The sequence below is a fragment of the Argentina silus genome (genome assembly GCF_951799395.1).
Source record: "Argentina silus genome assembly, chromosome: 16".
Lineage (NCBI taxonomy): Eukaryota > Metazoa > Chordata > Actinopteri > Argentiniformes > Argentinidae > Argentina > Argentina silus.
The window spans coordinates 15,203,435-15,224,133 of NC_139670.1; the positions used below are offsets into that span (position 1 = coordinate 15,203,435).

Consider the following 20,699-nt stretch of genomic DNA (forward strand, 5'->3'; position numbering starts at 1 on the left):
GGTCATTCTAAGAACCATTACGCTATAAATTTGTATTGTCAGATGTTTTCAGACCTCATACATGAATGTCACGAGTCCACGTCCCTCGCTACCTGTTGCGTAGATCGTTATATATGCCTACCTAGATCCACGATGAATGGAAGAACAAAAATCATGAAATCAGACCATGCAAACCTGTTCCATTCATTTGGGTTTTTAGCATATAGCTGGATGTTAACAACAGATGGCGTGGGATGTGGACTCACCTCAAAAATTAGACTTATTGGAGTCTAGAAACATGCAAAAGTTATTTTGGAGTGAACTTCCCCTTTGTCACTGTAGTACATAATGTATTAAGTGATAAGTGCATTTAGATGTGTTTGTTCAGTCATTAAAAAGGCCTTCATGAAATACACCCCCTATAAGTGGGCCTAAAGATAAGAATTGAGCCAATACTGATTTCTAATCGTCTTTTTAACAGGTGTTATGTCCCTGTAAAGCTTTTAAAATGGAAAATTGGATCTTTGTTTACGGCTTAAGCAAGGCGTTAACAGCTTGATAGAATTCGTATAAGCATCTGGGAAAAGTTTCCCAGAAAAGGGCGTCATTTAACAAGAACTGTTATGAAAAAGCATAACACTCCAATTTAGTGACAATTCCTCTAAACAGCAGTCGTTATTCAGACAATTTGCCTTGAGAAATTTGGCAGCCACTGTGCAGTGGGATGCACATAAGAAGGGGGAAGGCACCTCCAGCTGCCTAAAAGAATTGTATAAATACTAAAGAAATACTTGTGTGGGCCATGAGTTTAAATACAAAATAACATTCCCCCCTTTCAGGTCCCTGTAAGCCAAACTGGTAGACGGTCCCTCCGAGGTCCAGCAGGTGACTGAGGGAGAACCAGAGCTGCCAGAGGGTTCTACCCCCTCACGGTCTTCCAGCCTAGGCTACCAAGAGAGAGAGCAGTCTAGCAGGAGCAACCAGCCAGGTAGGGTTCATTGGAGCCATGACCCTGTGCCAGACTGTTTGCATGCCAAGGAGATCCGTCTTCCAGACGGCAGGTGGATGATGTCTGGCCTCAGTGTCCTGAGTCACTCCGTGGTTCTGACCAGTATGGCTGCAGTTTGTGATCAGCGATGTGTACATGAGCCACACACTCTGGAGCCCTGCAGTGTCAAGTCAACTTCACCTTCAACAGTGTCTTTGTGTGTCTATGTAGACTTGCAGTCTCTCTGGTTTATCCACACTCATACAGTGAAAGAAAGAAAGACTGCAAACTCAATGGCCTTAGTTAACATGGATTTCAGCTAAGGAGAGAAGGACAAGCACACAAAAAGCTGGTTAAAATGCGCTTTATTTCATTTTCCTTGTTCTATTGTTTCTCAAAGTGCAGCATTTCGAGGCCGGTTTCTAAAAGCGCTGCCCTTGGAGAGTATAAAATCACACTTGGCAATTAAAACTGGGAGGTGAATCTGTGTTACTTCCCCGTTCACGCTGGGGTGACATTGTTTCGGCGATGAGGAACGAAGCGGCTGCAAATGTAGTCATCCTCATGTCCCAACGGAAGTAAGGGACATGAGGAGGCACCAAGAGACGCTTCGGTTGAGTGACGAGATGTAGTACGACAAGAATATAAACTATCTATTCAACTATCTATTGAGAAGGACCCACTCGCTAGCTGCTATATTTGGGTGCTAGCCAATGTGTTGCTCAGAAGGAACTCCTTTTGCTGCTCATCCAAGAGATATTGATTACCCAAGTCTGAGCAAAGAGTGCGAACCGAGAGAGACAGAAGAGTGAGAGAATCCTCTCCCGTATTAATGTGAATATATTAAATTATTATTGCGTTTGACACCATTATGCAAATACTTCACACCATTCCCATTCATCCCTATCCAAAGGCACTTGGGCCATGTAGTCAAATGACAGCAACCATAATCATAACAATATTTCTGAGAACACCTCATACCTTTGCCACACTCAAACCACAAGGTAAAACAGTTGCCAATTTGCCAAGCACTTCATAACATTATTATCCGTAGTAGTAGACATTACAGTAACTCAATATTAATATTATGTTACAGAGCATATTTGTCCTCATTTTAATCTGTTCCCTTTTTGAGCTGAGAGGGGACGGTGACAAAAACAAGTGAACTCTTGATTCGGGTGACGACATGCTTAATAAAAGCATTATAATGCTTATTTTTGTCATACAATGTTCCTTCGACCTACAACACAGCAATGAGCCAGACTTTAACAAGTGAGTTAAGTCATAAGCAGCTGCTCATGTAAGGCACTTTGTTCATCATTTAGCTTAAAACGTTATTGTAAAACACTTTACCAGAAGGATGAAATATCAAAGGTCATACGTCATGACAGACAATGTTAGATCATTACAAATGACTTTACATAAGTCATGACAAAAATAAATGTTCAGTAGGTACACAAGCTAAGCCAAGCAAATAAGTCAAGCCCTAAACCATGGTTTAGACCTATGGCACTTGTATGTAGACCTAACAGCAAAGTGCTTTGTTTAACAAATTACATTTCCGTCACACATTAAACATCAATTTTACAATTGTTACCCTCTCACAGCTGTATGGCCGGGTTTTCCAGAGAGCCATAAGCATTTACAGATATTTATGCTGAATATATGAAGGCATTTTGGAGTAATATAAACATCATGAATGTAAACATTACTCAGTAACCCCCCCCCCCCCCCCCCCCATTCATAAATACACAATGAAGAAGACAAGATTGGACACTTTTGTGCTGACATATTCCAAAACAAAGGAGTGCTATAATACTACTTGTGCATAGCAGACACAGTACTCCCTCCTGCTTGAGAGTGTGAAAGTGGACTGTGTTCCATCTTGGCCCCTAAGCGCCTTCCCCTAATGAGTATTACACCCCCACATTTATCCTATTCAGTTGGATTCACCCAGTTGCATGCCATGTTTCATTGAAGAGTTGAACATGGTGGTCCTCTGTGGCTCAGTGGGTAGAGCATGGCGCTAACAACGCTTAGGTTTGATTCCCGCTGGGACCATATACACTGAAATGTATGCACTCACTGCAATGTAAGTCGCTTTGGATAAAAGCGTCAGCTAAATGGCATATATTAACATGGCAATTGTCATTTTTCAGACCCTCCATTTGAACCTTCATGTTCTACATGCAGTCTACCATGTAGTCCTTCTCGAAAGGGGAGCGGGCTAGGGGAAGAGATTAGAGGCCAAACTGGAACTAGGCCGTTAAAATGATGAAGCAAGGTGCTGATCCTCCACTGCCCCGGAGAGGGGTGGAGGGAGCTAAAGGGGTGCGGTTTCAGAAGGTGTGAGTCAGCGTCACGGTAACCACTCCGTTACCAGGGGCAGGGCCAATCTGGAGAGGCTGAGTGAAGGAGGCGGCTTTCATCATACAGGCTCCGCCCGCTGTCAGGCAGCAGTACACCCAGACGGCCAGTGTGAGGGAGGGAGTGGACTCCATCGCCTTGGTAACCGTTGGGAGTGTGGTTGAGACGTGGAGGGGCTTGGAAAGGTCCAGGATGTCCCCGGTAATCGTCTTGCTCTCTAGCAACCACTCGTTACCTATCAAGGACAGGAAATAGACAACTTTACACACACACACACACACACAGCTTTATTACAGGAGTCCCTTTATAATGTTCAACAAACAGACCAAGATTCATTATAATTAGCATGAAACTTTTCAATCCAAGAGGATGGCAAATCCTGAGGTAATATTGATTATTGTATTGTATTACCAGATCAAGGGAAAACGTTGACGTCAAAAACCATAACCCCTTTGTGATGGCAGTTAATTGTCATAGTACAAAGTACACGTGTGTGTGTGTGTGTGTGTGTGTGTGTGTGGCCTCTCTCAGTATGCATGATGCACATCGCTACAGCAGAGCTACAGATGGTATCTAATAGTGATTGTGAGTGGGCAGAGGGGCACTGCTCCGGCTGTGCTGGGGACCATGTGGCTTGACCAGAGCGGACACAGCTCTGGCAGGCCCTGGCAAGCCCATAGAACATGTGCCTAGACTGGTCAGAAGAGTTAGGTTAACCTAACAACCCCCATTGAGACAGGTGAGGTCAGGTCGAGGGTAACTGGCTTGTTTTGTCCTGCCAACACACTACAGTCAGATAACCTCTCACATTTAGAGCTGACCCTAGAACATTAGACAACAGTGGAATGTGCATTTAGCACAATCAAATATCACACTTGGATCTGATACTGATCAATGGGGGGAACAAGGAATTTGTTGGATATATTGTGTAATCCGAAGGGAGTGCATTCTTACAAACAAATCTACATCTGGACAGGCTTAGGGCTGTCCAAACACGCATGCAGAATACACTCACACCTATAGACAAAAACAGGTTATTGTTTCCAATTCCAGCGAGAAAACAAAAAAGACAGCTCATGCAAGAAAACCCACATCTCCGGTGAACAACATTTAAAAAAAAAAAAAATCTCCAGTGACCTTGTCTACATTGCGCTAACAAATGTGAACAAATCCACCCACGAACCTGCATACGAGTTAAGACGTTGACTCGCTTGTTTGGGACAGCCTGTCGATCAAATGTAATGATGGCATTCAACTTTCAAATGTCCCTCCACCCACTGATATGTGATGAGAGACAGATGGAGAGAGCAAGCATTTCATATGCGGTTCAGAGCATATTGAATTAAAATCAATATTCCCCACTTCCGTAGCAAAGTGCACACATGTAACCGCTGTTTACTCCACATTCAGGTGTCTCCTTTTCGCTTGTTGTACAAAGCTGCCAGCATTGAAACTTATTGTACAAAGCGCTAAATGCATATATGTTCATATATGTTCATATAGTGCGCTATATGAATTAATTCATTATGTTCTCATACAAACCATTTATTTTCGTCGAATTTTCACATAACATAGGCATGAGGTAAAAAGGTGGACGCTAAAAAGAATCACGTTGCGTATTTAAACAAATCCACCCACAAAACGTGCGTAAGTGTTGTGACTCAATGTTTGGGACAGCCCTGTCAATCAAATTTAACGATGGCATTAAAGTCCCTCCACCCACTGATTGAGATGGAGATGCAGAGATGCCTAGCTGACTGTGCTGAGGGGTATTATGCAGGGAAAACGTGATGTGCTGATAATCTAGTGCTGAGTCACCGAGAACACATTCATTCTTTCTTCTGTTACCTTGTGTACCCTCTCGGTCTAGTTGAGAGGGGGGGGGGGATCTGTGGAGACAGCAGTCTGCCCACAGGGCTCTACAGCAGAGGCTTACTTTAACTTTAAATTGGATCCAAATCCATTAAATGCTAGTTTCGAATTAGCGCGCACGGCTAACTTGACTTAATGACATTCCTGCACCTGCATTGATCCCATCAACACAATCTGGGTTTGTCATTTTCAACATTTGACATTTTCTAATCACTTGGGGGGGCCATACACATACAACAATTACTTTATTACTTGTGTAAGCATGTATGATGGAAGCCACGCATGAGTATTCATTCTAATTAACTAAATGATTGATTGAGAAAGGCGAGCAGAAAGGTGTAACAGGAATGCCGCAACTTTTAACAACTTCACGTTTGCGTCATAGACAAATAGCTCTGAACACCCCTCCCCCGACGTCCCTCCAACACTCTCACAACATTTTGGTTAATTAAGGGTTGGGCCAGTGGAGTGCATGGTGCTCGACAGTGATGCTGTAAGTACTGTGTTGCTTAGCTCCATGTTAGGCTATTCTACCCAGTCTTGCAGCCAAGACGGGTGTTCAGGCATCATTCATTATGAGGCCCCGGGCCGCTGAACGCAGGCTAAACAAAGCCTGTCTACAGTGAGCGAGTGAGTATGAGAACAGAGAGAGAGAAAGAGAGGGAGGGAGTGAGAAAAGAAAAAAATGCCTTCTTTTTGCTGCATTCCGTTCGAACATTCTCACTGAGATCATGGCCCGGTTCCAAACTAATCCATCACCCCACACGCCCTGGTTCACCAATACGAAAGGAATCTGACTGGACATGATATGATGGGAACCCCACTCTGCCTACTGTACTGGGGTGGGCTGGGCTATTAAGAGGGCAAGTCAGCCAGGGCATACAAACAGGGAGGGAAGGTTTGGTTTGGAACTGGGCCTACTGTACCCATTAACCTCTGCCAGTCAAAACATTTGAGGTCAAAACTGTTCCTTTTTTTATCTCAAAGCGATTGGCGACAAACTCTTAACATTAGTCAACAGGTTGGAGGCTTCGGAAAACAAAATGCGACAGCTTCCTTGTTCACATTCCAACACTGTCTGCTACTGAACACTTGGTGCAAGTACGGTTGATCTTACCTTCCCCTGACAGGGTCCAAAAGCTGGGTGCCTCCTCTGTGAGCTTGGTCCCCTCTGGTAGCACTAGGGTCACCTCCATGGAGACAGTCTGCCCAGGGGACACGGCAAGTGGTGGCATCTCCACCCTGGTAGCTGATTTGGGGAGCTTGGGGGCCTTACAAGGAATGGAGGACATGGCTGTTGCAGAGTCAACCACAGTCTCCCCTATTACGATGGGGAACTTGGAGAGAGGGAAACTATTTTAGTTTGTTTGGCTGAAAAAGAAACTGTGTGCAAAGCACACTCTTAGCCCAAGGAAAAGCAACAGCTATGGGCTTTCTTGTTTTTCTCTCATTAGAAAATATCAGTGAACAGATGCTGGATCCTTTCAAAACAAAATGTTATGGAAAAAAATGAAAAACAAGTTTTTAACACGAAGACTTGTGGAATAGATTACATATCACCACATAAATACAATCCAATATTGCATGTGGCACTTTACCAAGTGGTCAAAGGACAGGGCAGGACACACATAATAAAGAAACTCCCCCACACACACTCCCACTCCTCACCAGAGAAACAGTCTGTGTGTCCAGGTCCAGGACTTTGACTTGGTGGTTGTTGGTGTCAGCTACGTACAGCATCTTGCCCCCCTCGGCTACACACAGCCCCCCTGGCTCATTGAAGCTGGTCTCTAAAAACCCTGGGCCCAGCGTGTCATCTGCCTCCCCTGTCCCAGCCAACATCCTGCATTGTTTGGTCTTGGGGTCCACTACTTTGATCTGAAAACACACACACACACACACACACACACACACACACACACACACACACACACACACACACACACACACACACACACACACACACGCCTTGAAGCCTTTCCCATCTACGAGTTGTCTGCTGTGTAAATCAATTGTGACAATTGTCTATTATCTAGGTTCGAGATAAGATGACAGACAACAAACAATGCATCAATCGAACACAATCTATTCTGCTCTCAAGGTCAGCTGGATATGGAAAACCTCAACCTGATTTCCTGGATAAATTAAAGGAGCAGGGTGTAAGATCGTTAGAAATCTGCCACCTCTGACCACCGCGGCAAGATTCAGTTCGAAGTTCCAAACAACATCCTCCCTATTAATATAAACCCCCCGAAATGGACTTGCAGTGTCGGACATTAGCTGTTTTGTGTTTCTGCACTACAGATTAAACATCACAACCATTAGGAAGCTTTTAGAAAGCTTATCAAAGTTACATACTGGACCATTAAAGGTGAAGAACATGAATAAATTAACATAATGGATGCATTAGAACAACCGTCCATGGGTTTTCAGACCACAGTTATACTTCCTATTGTGGCCATTATCACATATCCTACTGAGATGTATTAAGTATCATCATCATCATCACTTTAACAGTTGAGCCCAGAGTAACAACAGACCTTGTGGTTGTAGGAGTCTGCCACGTAGAGCAGGCCTTGACCAGCAGCCCAGGCCACACCTAGAGGGTGCTGCAGCTTGGCCTCCACCCCCTTGCCGTCCACGTCCCCAAAGGCAAACAGGTTCTGTCCCCAAAACACACATGTGCATTTGTGAATGAAACCAGCCTTCACACTCAATACTACTTTATTAGTCCCCTTAGGGGCAATATGATATATACAGTAGCCATTGATTCTTGAAGAATATAACGTATAAATGCCTCATGAGATTTTAGTCTTACCTCCAACACTGTATTGCATCAAAACATGGTTGAAAGTATGGTTGGAGTATTAGGTTCTGATCTGATATAAAACAATATTGCCCTACAATTGACTCAGTGTATCAAGTCACATATTTTGACCTGACAACGAAGCTGCTATTAAGATTAGCTGTTATTCCAAGTGATCTTACATTGAGCCTTTCCCACACAAATCATCTACAGTTTCCAGAGGCAGATTACTTGTGTAATAAAAAAACACTCCCCAAACATTGAACGAACATTCTGTCAACGTTGTTGTAGGGAGGTTGGGGCACAGTAGGTCACTGAGACAGGGTTGAACGCATGACCATGTTGTGTTTAGTATCAAATTAGAACCGGATGGAAGTGGAATGTTGAATCCTGTGACGGTGGATACATAAATGAATTGTGTGACTGAACTTCACATGAACTTGCAACACAGCTGTTTCATCAGAAAACAGCTAAATTGTATGGCTGAGTGATTCATGCAGAAATTCACAGTATGTTTCTGATATGTTTGAGTTGTGGTGTAGTTGGTAGCTGCCAACATGGAATTGGAGGAGTAAGAATAGAACAGTCCTCCTTATATTAACACTTTGTTGAGCTGATATTTCATACTGTAGTATCAAATTATATTTTGGTGATTCCTCATAATATATGCATTTGACCTGTCATGAATTGGTGTGCTTCACTGGGTTGTGCATAAAACACAAATAAAAAGTAAGTATTTGTAATTGGGATTCAAAAAAACTAGGATAAAAAAAAGTTAGTGAGTTTGCAGTTATCCGTTGTGTACTTATCAGGAGCAAAACAAAAAGAAAGAAAAAAAAAAGCCAATCAATTGTATTCAATGATGTACTAATGAAGCATTCACTTGCGCAGGCAAATTGGGTGGGCCAACTAACAATAATAATAATCATCATGTGAAGGCAAGAACCACTATTCAATGTATTTCTATGACTGGCATTTTATTTCAAGTGGCTGCACTGCTGACAAGTCAGGAAGTAATAAGAGTTCATGGGAAGAAAAAATGGGTCTCGCTTCCCTCATCTACTATGGTGAGTCATAACAGGAGTGGTAGAATTACTAATTACGTAAAGTAATAAACACGGAAGAACACAAATTATAATTTCAAGCAATAATGAGACCCCAATTCAATTTCATTGTTCGCTTCGGAAAACAAGCAACAACTCAATTCATATGTATAACAAAAGTTCTAAATTGCATAGTGGAATTTGGGGAATTAAAATAAATATCCATCTCACCCAGCTCAATAAATCATACCAATGGGAGAACAATCTTGTTAGAGAACATCTCGTAATTCTAATAGGCTTGGAGACTTCCACGACTGCCAACTCAATTTGTAACAGTTTCACGCAGAGCTCAGCAATGGCTTTCTAATCTTGTCACGCCAATCACTGTAATAATTATGTTACTGCTCCAATAAAATCACTCAAAACTTCCGTAGTTTGCTTGTTCAGCACAATGGTGTGGTTTCTCCTTCAGTTCTATAGAACCTGATATGTCTGTGGAGAGGAAGACAGAGTGCTTTCAAGAAGCTGGCCTCAGACACAGCTCTAATTGCAAACTGGGATTAGTCTCTAGGGGCAACTTCATCCTAGCTTTCTGTTACTGCATCACCTGAGCCTATGAGAATAATTTGCCAGTTGACACCGGTGTAAATGTATCAGTTTTAGTGGCTTAGTGTCCCTCTGTACAGACTACAACAAATCAGAACGCTAATCTGGTTTCCACTTTGAGTATCTTGATATGGTTGCCTAGTAGTCAACAACCTTCAATTAGAAACTAGAGGGTATAGCCTGATAAATGTTACTCATTGCCCTTGAGTGAAACCCCAACCCCCCCCCCCCCCCCTTAGGGTACTCACCAGAGGGTCCCTCTCGCCCCCTACCAACAGTTTCACAGCTCCATCCTTCAGTGCGAGGGTCCGGATGGTGCTGCCTTCACTGTCTGCCACATACAGGCAACCCCAGGGCTCTTCTGGGGCGGGCGCCAGGCCCGAGGGCTGGGCGAAGCCCGCCTTGTGGGCGTAGGAATTGTTCCGGTTCTCCTCATTGCCGCTGCCTGCGAAACGCACGCACGTGCCCGCCTTGGACTCACTGGGGGGGGGGGGGGGGGGTATGTCCTTAGTTTAACTGATTTAACTGACTGCAACCCCACCATGAGCCTGACATCATGCTGCCTTTGATAACCCATTGATCCCATTACTTCATTCAACTATTAGGAGAAAACTATACTGACTGGACCTGGAGGACACAGTCTCTCACCTTCCTTTGGGCAGCCTCCCGTCAGCCAGGAACAGAGCCCAGATCTGGTGGGTCCCTGCCATGGCGATCCACAGCACGTTGTCTTCCTCACCGGCTGGGAACGAACGAACGAGCACACACACACACACACACACACACACACACACACACACACACACACACACACACACCTTTAGTCTCTGGCAAACATACTGTATCTCTTGCTCGCAGAAACACAAATCTTCATTCTTGACCACAAGTCATGCATTACAATATTTGCTCTTCATCCAAATGCTCAGTGAAGACTTGTGCACAATAGTGCAAAACAAGCCAATGCAAGACACTAAATGGACATATAATTGGTCAATCTTGTAAATTCCAATAAAGAATCTTTCTGGTCCATTTCAAAAAGTTACATTACAGGAATTTCAAATATTTCCTGATTAGAGACCTCAGTACCTGAGCCTTCTGCTATAAAGCTTTCATAAGCGTGACGTAACCAACGTCATAAGCAGTCTATACAGCTTGTGTCAGGTTATAACAACTCCCTTGACACAGCGCTAGCCTCGACTCCTTACATCCATCAAAGCGCACGTTTGACGATGCACTTAACATGACCACAACCATCTCAGCCTTTTGAATGGACCTCAAATAGCCAACATCTGCAGCATTACACATGGAGGAACAAACTCTGGCACCAAAATACACGGCTGTGTTCCGATGGTCGAGAATCCTGGCCTTTCCTTGTAAGGAAAAGTTACAAGGAAAGGAAAAAGTTTGCCTTTTCTGTACAATCCGAACACAGCCTTAAAGCACTTTGTACCAGTGAGCCAAATTAATTTCGCCCCCCAGTACGCTAACTGCCCAAGAAAGGTTGTAAGCCCTAAGATATAGAGGTGTTTTCATATGCATGCTTAAATTAATGGAGCAGAACGCACTGTAGACTCCCAAGATGAACACTTTATTAGGAACACCTGTACACCTTCTCATGGTGGAGGCGGTGTAATGGTGTGGGGAATGTTTTCTTGGCACACTTTGGGCCCCTTAATACCAATCAATCATCGCTTGAATGCCACAGCCTATTTGAGTATTGTTGCTGACCATGTGCATCCCTTCATGGCCACAATTTACCCATCTTCTAATGGCTACTTCCAGCATGATAATGCACCGTGTCACAAAGCAAAAGCCGTCTCAAACTGGTTTCATGAACACGACAATGAGTTCAGTGTTCTTCAGTGGCTTTCCCAGTCACTGAATCTGAATCCAATAGAACACCTTTGGGATGTGGTAAAACGGGAGATTGACAGCTTGACAGTGCACCTGAAAAATCTGCAGGAATTGCGTGATGCAATCATGTCATCATGGACCAGAATCTCAAAGGAATGTTTCCAACACCTTGTGGAATCAATGCCACGAAGAATTGAGGCTGTTTTGAGAGCAAAGGGAGGCCCTACCCAGTATGGTGTGTGTGTGTGTGTGTGTGTGGGGGGGGGGGGGTCAGTTGGTGTTGCAGCCAGCTAACAATGGCGCTCTAATGGTTACTCTCCTTATCAGGGATCAGTTGTCTTGAGCCTGTGTGTATTTAATAGAGAAGGATAAGGAACAGAGAGAGAGGCAGCAAGGAGCCGCAAGCAAGCAGCCTTACAAACTAACAGATTTGAGACATACTGAAGGAGAACGTGATACACTCGTAAGTAGTTATATGACACTATACAAGAAGACATATGAACAGGTCTGTTAGGTTCCTTTCCCAAACTGGTGAATAATCTATGAGTTTCATGTATCTAAGATTAGTATCATTATGTTTTATTCTATTCAGGCAAAATAGCAAGAAACTCAGCAGAGAAATTATTTGACGAATCGAGAAGACCATCCCCTCCCTGAAGCTGCAACTGAACAGTATAGACACGGAATGCATGCGCGCATTCAAGCACGCACTCCTCTACTTCAAATGCATTATGTGCATTTTGGCTTTCCATTAGAGCCTGGCTATAAACATTTAGACAGAATGCTGTTTAAGTCGAATGAGGTCAGTCACTAGGAATGTCTCACAGGATAAGCACCAGGGCCGAACGAGCCAATCAATGTGCGGGGGGAGCAGGGGGGGGGGAGGTTGCACAAATGGTTCTCCCCAAGAAGCCATCAAGATTTGGCAGGGCAGTCATCTTATCACCTGGTAAGTTCAGCTAAGGCAACAAACACAGACACACACAACAAACACAGACACACACAACACACACAGACGCACAGACATTCATCTTCACACAGACTGCCTCAGGCTGGCAACTGCCCAACGTCACCATTTTCACTGGGGACACTGACAAAAACAATGGCTTATTATGAACTAAACAAAATCCCCTTTGTTGACATTGACAACAAATGTAAATCAAAATAATTCACACGTTCAACGATGAAGGATCTAAGAGCTTCAAAGGGAGTGCAAAAATAGACACAGAAAAAGAACCGTCAGATTGATAAGCTAGATCGGGATGACTTGTGGCGAACTGCTCAAAAGAAACATTATGAGAGAGGAACTTAAATTGCCCCGGGCAGAATAATGAAAGTGAAGCTTTATGAGAAAGGTAACACATTTCATGAAGTAGATCAAAGAGGGAGGGGGTAACCGATTTAGAAGTAGGTTTAAGCAAAAAAAATAAAAAATGGCTGTGTAGCATTGAAAGTCAATTACTTGTGCATGCTTTAGTAGAGTAAAGATTCAGCCCCCACTGAAAAGTTTTATACGAAAAGATGTGGATGAGGGACAAGAATTCATCCGACCTGAAAGAATTGGATAGGTGAAGTAATATGAAAACAGACGGCTATTTTAGTATTCTTCATATTGATCCAATCTTTTCAGATCGACATGGACACGTGTCTTGGGTAATTGGATAAGACTGTCACTCACCAGCTGTGCCAAGAGCCAAGTCCCAGGGGGAGCTGATTGGTTGTTGGGGTCCCATGGCTCCGCCCTCCTTGTCTGTGCCCTGAACTCCTACTCCAGCCAGAGTGCTGACCCGCCCCTCCAACAGGTCAATCTGAGAGAGAGAGAGAGAGAAAGAGAGAGAAAGAGGGGGGGGGGCGCCTATTTAGTAGGAGTTTTCAGTGTATGACATTTTACAAAATTGAGTATGTGTAAAATGCCAAGATATCATACTGTGAATATTTTTTATTTTATTTACTGACAGCCCTAATTTTAACTGATGTGCTTATTGTGCTAAGAAAATCCACACCTTATTCATTCAGCCAGTAATGACAACTCAATAGAACAGTCTCAGTTGTCCATCTCTTTCCACTACCTTCAGTTGAGCTTAACTCTGAAGTGGTGATGCAGATTCAGGGTCTAATCGGGTGCATGTTACCTTCCTGATCAGGTGGTTCTCCGTGTCAGCCACGAACACTGAGTCTCCTTTGATGACTACTCCTTGAGGGGCGAAGAAGGTTGCTTCAGAGAGGTCGCCATCTTGCCTCCCGCTCTCTGGCCCTGTGAGGGGGCAGGTGGGACAGGTTTGTCATTAGGCACGCACCCCAAGGGCCCCATTGTGCTTCAACAGTGCTGAACTGTGCAGAAAATACCTGGCAACTCTGACTTTTACTACAGAATGATGTGTGATGCTTGATCATGACTTGAACATGCAGTGCACACCACACTGTACAATTGCTATAATTGCAGTATTCGAAACACCCATTGTCTTATGTCCCTTTAGGTCTATTAGAAATACGAGTTATTATAGCCATTTTTGCTCACTTCTTGGGTCTGTTACAAAATGGTGCCAGAATAATCTAAAGTGACCTCCTCTGGTCTTGCCCATCCTTCATTTGAGCTACTATAAATTATTTATACCAAGAACATTCTGTGTAGGTCGCAGCAATGTTGCTTTCAGATAAATGAAAAAGGAAGAAAGTAATTGTAGACTACCTTACACACCATGAATGCCAAGACACCATAAGACTTGAAGCTAAGGCAAATATATTCAACATGTATTTAAACATTTTCTGATTATATTTATTTCTTTTGGGCAAAAAATAAATAAATGCATGCTCCGTGTGGACAAATAGGTAAAGTCATATTCAGACCTGGCTTCAACTGGGTCAGCATATCACATATACAGCAGGTTATATTCCCCAAAGACTTATCATCTCCACCAGCTCGGTCATACTATTATCAAGCCCGTACGCACCTGGGTCAAAATTAAATATATTATGTAATGATTTTCTTTTAATTAGTTTAGATGCGGTTATTGGATTGGATTTAGCTTGCCCAGTGTAATCAAATGGAATAGTCCCCATAATGCAAACCCTGCCCACACAGCATGCAAAGCATGCCGATGGAAGCGTACCCCTAGTAAACAAATGCCGATGTGACCCCCGGTCTGCCCTTACCTCCGATAGCGTATAGCACCTGCCCAGTAATGGACACCACCAGCACCCTATGGTGCCCTGTGTCCGCTATAACCATCCTTTTCCTGCTGGCATCCACAGCCACCTTTCCAGGGAACGACAGGATGGTTGGTGGCAGGGAGTCTTTGTAGAGCTTGGTCCCCACAAGGTGGTCCCTCAGCTGGCCCTGGTCCCCGTAGTGCCGCAGGGCAGCGGCGGTGAAGAGCTCCAGCCGGTCGCGGTTCTCCTCACCTACCACGGAGAAGAGCAGGTTGCCACGGGGCCCCAGGAGCACCAGCGTGGGCCAGCAGGCCACCTCCAGCTCCTGCCACAGCCGCGCATCGCCGTCATTCACCACCGGGTGGCGGATGTCGTAGCGGAGCACGGCACTGCGCACATTCTGCAGGACCTGGGATGGAAGAGAATAGACTCCTCAAAATGACGTGGCCACAAAATAGCAGGCGACTACCGGTAGAGATAGTTTGTGGAAATCAAGATAATCCACCTTTTTTTAAATCACGCAGCACTGCCGTGACAGAATGGCTAGAGCTAGCGAAACGTCTTGCTTGGGTGCGTCTACCTTCAAAAGGAGTGATTTGCACCTTAACATCCAGTGTGTTCCCCAGATCAGGTTTAAAGTGTGGGGTTTTCTCAGCACAATCACACCTGATTCAGCTAATCAATGCCTTGATAATAATAAATAATGTATTTAATTGTAAGGGACAATTACAATTAAAACAATGACTCATCAAGAGTCCGATGGATTGCACCATCATGCATTAGCTTGCACACATTTTTTACATCAGTCCCTAGATCGGCTTTAAAATAAGTGGCAAAGACAAGAATACAAACTACTCAAAACTAAAATCAAAGAAACACGAACAAATGGTTCACATGTGGTTACGTTTTTGATGTTCTTCAACAAAGTTTGAATTCACTTTGCAATCATGGAACGTTTTCTAATGAGCAGATGATTAGTAGAGGCAGGTGGGCTTAGAGCTGGGCTGGAACTGAAGGGCTGCACACCCTGTAGCAGTTGAAAGAGAACAGAAGTTTACCTTCTCATTGGGGAACTTGGCCGAGTGGACGCCCACGATAACCAGCCCATCTGATAGAGAGATGAAAGGAGGGAGGGAACAAGGGAGAAAACAAGAGGGAAATAAAGAGCATGAGACCAAAGGAACTGAAAACCAATTCTTCAATGATTTTATTTATGCTCTGCTACCAACTAAGGTTCTTCTTCAGGACCACAGCACTAACAGTTATCACGGGGGCTCTGAGATGTCCCTGAACATGTGACTTAACCAAGAAAGACATTGGGGCCCTAGTTATAGCGTACAACTAGTGCCCAGGTTTTTTCTGGTCCGAATTTAAATTTCGAGATGTAAGAATCATCCGTTTCCCAAGCCTCAGTATGTTCCGTAAGTAACATGTTATTAAAAACAACAACTTTCCATTAAAGGTTCATGATCTGAAAACAGCACTCATTTCATAGCATTCAGCTCTGTGAGAAGTCAACCGACTGTGGTTTCAGATAAATCAAAATGAGACGTTTCACTCAAAGCCTGAAGGGTCTCAAAAGTCATCATTATCACACTACCTGGAAGAGAATATGGGCCCCTCCATGTAAAAGAAAGATATTCTGGAAGTGGTTTCAAGTGTTCAAGATGAAACCATAAATATAGAATTTCCCTTGGTCCCCTTCTGATTCAGTGTATTGTCCAAGTGAGTCAGCAGCCAGTGCTTAACAACAGACCTTTTCTGTTAGTTGGGATGCCATAATCATTTTAAATGCATGATTTATCATTACATATTCTTAAAATGTTACGCAACAAACGTTGTGTGGAGGGTAGGCTGTTTGTAGAAACCATAAGTTACTGGGGGCTATTTTGTGGTGAAGAACTAATTTTGGCATCGGACACATATTGACGATAACATCTTGTTTGAAGCTTCCTTTCTGCTCATGTGGCTTTTCATTGTTTTAATAAGATATAGTCTGTAGCAAACAAGGACAAGGTCACAGGTTACTTAAAAGGAAAAGCATTTTAGACACAGGTTTAGACACAAAATTAAAAAGCCGAGACTCCATTCAAGTGCAGTGTGTAAAACTGACAATACTAATAAACTTCCCAAGTAGAGTCCAGAAGCTAAGCTATTCTAGTAGCAAAAAGCTGAGGTCATCTCAATCATCCAATTACTTGTTGTTCTTACGTTAGGGACAGAGTTATATATAACTCTATGGTTAGAGATGACAATATCCAGGCTAATTCAGTATGACAACATCTGTCAACATCTCTGCCTGTCAACATTTGATCAAGTTAATTTCACAGGCTGGCAAAGCGAAGGTAGAATACGAGAGTGTCTGACTCCAGATTTAACCCCTTACATTCAGGGTACTATGCTTTGATCGTGAGTAGTTTTTTAAACTTCTCTTTGATAGCCGATTCTGGCATTAGGGGATACTTTGCAATACTTTACAAGAACAGATTTGTTAATTAGTAGTAGAGAGGCCTTGCAAACTTTTCAGGAGCAGGTGCAAAAAAAGGGCCTGGGCCTATCAGTATGAAATTCAGCATGGTGTGTAAACAAATGCAGCGTTGTCAGTTTTTCCTTCAAATTCTAGTTCAGGAAGGGGGCAAAGGCCCAAGATGCAACATCTACTGTAGGCTAGTTGAAACACTGATAGTATGGACTGTTTGAACAACTGCCATTCTATCAAGATAGCGCCATCTTAAACGAGCAATACCAACTGAAGTCTCTGGCAAAAACATAGAGTACCAGACGTCTGTGGTTCGTGACTAAAGGCTGGGGAATGAATGCCTCGAGGCATGACCGTTCTCAGGACGGGCTGCGTCTCAGAGTTAGTTAGCTTGTTTCCAACCTATTCCAATATGGCCGCCGCTCCCTACACCACGCTTTGTCTAAATTAACTGAAATGTCAGAATCACTTTCGCGCCTTGTCATTCACCCCCTTATTTATCCCTGGGGCACGACGGCTGATAGATGTAGAGGACAGACGGAAACATATTTGCTGCGGTCCATCAAACATTAAAATTCATAACCTGAGCAGCAAAAAGTGCAAAGCCACATTTGCAGAGAAAGGTAGCCAATTTATTGCATATTGCAACATGTACACTTTTTTGCAAATCAAATTGGAAATGTTTTTTTCAGTATCAAAAAGAAAGCTTTGCGTTTTGTCAGTTCAATTTATAATTCATACGGCCTGTCTGAATGGGTTCTCCTCAACAACGAGGCCTACTCCACAAACTGTGGCAACTTTCAACAACATTTGGTTCAGACATAGTCACATGACTACAACCATAACATTTCTAATTATATGACTACAGTAACATCCCCTCACCGCCCGTGGAAAAAACAAACAAAAACAAATTCAGCACATGACTCAGTAAATTGACTTGTTTTTCCATTCGTTTAGCCTCAAAATACAGGATGCTTTAGCTCACAAGACAGCCTAACTCCACCCCCAACACCACAGATTTTGGAGAAGGAACACCAACGCCATTTTAGTACAAGCAAAAGATTCCTCTATCTTGTGGTAGAGCCCACCAGTAGCACAGATTGCAGTGAGGACGGGGGGTTGGTGTGTGGGAGGCCGCTCTGGCGGGCTTCAACACTTCACTGGCCAGAGCAGCATACAGAATGTACCCAGGGCAATGCCAGAGATAGGCCCAGGGATACAGAGGGAGATAGTGTGGTGTGTGTGTGTGTGTGTGTGTGTGTCATGGGGTGAGGGGGGGGGGGAAAGAGAGTGGATCATTGCCTGCCAGGCTATGAAGGGCTGGACACTTGGTTTCCTCAGATGATCCCAGCAAGGGGGCTAGCAACAGGCAACTGACAGCAAGAACATGATAGCGCTTCGCACGGACATGCTATAATAAGCCACTGACCGAGAATGGGACGCAGCAAGGTACAGTACTCGTCCGTCTGCTCATTGAGAGAGTGTGTGAGCGTATATTCTTAGCTACTCCCACACTTCAGTGTTGCGATAAGGACTACACGTTCTTGGAACAAATGAACGCTCAGAGATAGGTCAGCACTCTCTGCCCTAGTGAACTCTACGCATGTGCCTGTGATGCTGTCAGACACATTCTCCGTTTACTGCTCCTGTCTCAGACTTCAGCCTTCTCGACAGGCCCACTGTCACCTACCCTCCTCCTGGACAGCTGCAGAATTTATTTATCCTTGTTTTTTTATTCTTTTTAACCTAACAAACCTTTATTTGCATGAAAATAAATCTGACTTCAAATTGAAACAGCTACTCCACTATTTTCACTATTCCTTGCTGCCCCTCAAGTATATACAGTATGGAAATGTATCACTGTGTGTGTGTGTGTGTGTGTGTGAGTGTGTGTATTTGAGCATAAAGCTGGCTGGATAACGTGCAATCGACAGTGTACAATTTTGGCAATCCTAAACTATAAATTAAGACAGAATCTTACCCTGAGCTCTCCGTGTCTCTATTGTGCAGGAATGGAAACTGTACAACGTGACTCTCACACAGGGCGAATTCAGGGGGTGAAAGTTTGCAGCATTTTACACTTAGTTTTGATACTATAATAGTTACTAACTAATAGTTACCTTTTTGTCAACCAGCATCCATACTAGGCTACAGCAGCTGGTGCCACCACCACGGTATGAGTTGGGTCAGAAAGCGTGGTGCCTATGAACCTATTCTTGGACCTGGCCACTTGTATTTATGCCATCATTGAAATATCTGTGTCTTCTGCATTGTCATTGAATTTCTTTAAGTGTCTATTCAGCTCGCTGTCATGTGTGCCATTGAAATAAAGTTAAACAGAATGGGATTAACGTTCTCTGTGTCCGCATTGCAATTACACTTATCCGCGATGCGAGCTTGTACACCCCCAGAGGTGGTTCCAATCACATTTAATTGTTTTATTTTATTTAACCTTTATCTATGCACAGGGGAGTGTGTCTGAGACCAGGGTCTCTTTTTCAGGAGAGCCCTGCTTACAAGGCACAAGAGAAACAAAAATCTGAACCAAAGCAAGAAAGACATTTCAAACAAAATTAATAAAAGGTATACAATTAGCTAGGTAAAACATATGTAGTCCTCTTTGACACAGTGCCATGACAATGCCTATGTTTTCCATTCACACCTTCTGGACACAATCACAATGTGGACAGTATCTGGACACAGGAAGCATTTTAATGCAGGTGTCGATGGGGTCTGTGTACCTTTGACAGAGTGCTTCTCCTCCAGCCGATGCAGGTCAGGCAGGATGTGCATGCAGTTGATGCAGCAGTAGGTGAAGAAGTCCAACAGCACCACCTTGCCAGAGAGCTCCTTCGCCAAAGAAAGAGGACCCTCTGTGTTCAGCCATTCCAGACCTGCAGCAAAACAAATAATAAACGCAATTATGTATTTAAATTAAATGTGGATACCCTAAACACCTGGATGTACCATTTATTGCACTGCCTAGGTTCTATGCCTCTCTATAACATGCGATCTTATGAGATAAGAACTAGCGTTAAATACAATGTTGCAGTAACAAGCTCAACAAGTTGCTTCCTGTTCAAATATGCTGGGCATGCCACAATAAGAGCAGTAACTGTCCTGCCCGTGCATATAGATGGACATGCGGATAGACTAAAGGCATGTGTTCAACCACAGCCGGTTCATGCACAACTTTGGACAGAGCAAGTGCTGCCCGAATCGACACTCACAGTAGCCCAATAATCACTGTCAACCAGGGGAGGCTGGTGGAGGCAGTCATCAGAGTAGAACATTTCCTACTCCACTCCATGTATTACAATGAGCCCCCCCGCCTCCCCCCTTCTACCTCCACTGCTGTAAACTGTACAAACCTTGCTCAAAATCGGGAATCTTCAAATCCTCTCTTTCGTCTAGGTCTCTCAAGTATTGGTACACAAGGTTTTCTTTCTCTTGCTGGTTGGCAGCGTCATCTAGGGCGCAGTCCAGTTGGTTCTGAATGGGAAGTAAGTCAGGGAGGCTGCACTGGGACGCCATCTTTTCCACAACAAACCGCCT

The 20,699-nt window shown here is 43.8% G+C and overlaps 1 protein-coding gene across 1 annotated transcript; it reads right to left on the bottom strand.

Moving 5' to 3' along the window:
* Positions 1-1,315: 1,315 nt before the first annotated feature.
* Positions 1,316-20,684, bottom strand: nhlrc2 (NHL repeat containing 2). The gene is made up of 12 exons (XM_083687303.1): positions 20,516-20,684; positions 19,886-20,038; positions 15,724-15,773; positions 14,669-15,074; positions 13,648-13,769; positions 13,194-13,323; positions 10,310-10,403; positions 9,910-10,141; positions 7,747-7,869; positions 6,875-7,084; positions 6,324-6,543; positions 1,316-3,569 (listed from the first exon to the last, which is right to left on the bottom strand). The coding sequence occupies exons 1-12, from the start codon at positions 20,676-20,678 to the stop codon at positions 3,307-3,309; spliced, it is 2,166 nt and encodes a 721-aa protein (XP_083543429.1). The 5' UTR covers positions 20,679-20,684; the 3' UTR covers positions 1,316-3,306.
* Between the last annotated feature and the right edge of the window lie 15 nt (positions 20,685-20,699).

Excerpts from the sequence above, each read along its gene's own strand:
- nhlrc2 (XM_083687303.1), bottom strand. The coding sequence starts at position 20,678 with ATGGCGTCCCAGTGCAGCCTCCCTGACTTACTTCCCATTCAGAACCAA. Across the intron at positions 15,075-15,723 it reads CCAAGTTCCCCAATGAGAAG|GTCCTGCAGAATGTGCGCAG; the intron begins GTAAACTTCTGT and ends CTTCCATCCCAG. Across the intron at positions 3,570-6,323 it reads TTGGACCCTGTCAGGGGAAG|GTAACGAGTGGTTGCTAGAG; the intron begins GTAAGATCAACC and ends TGTCCTTGATAG.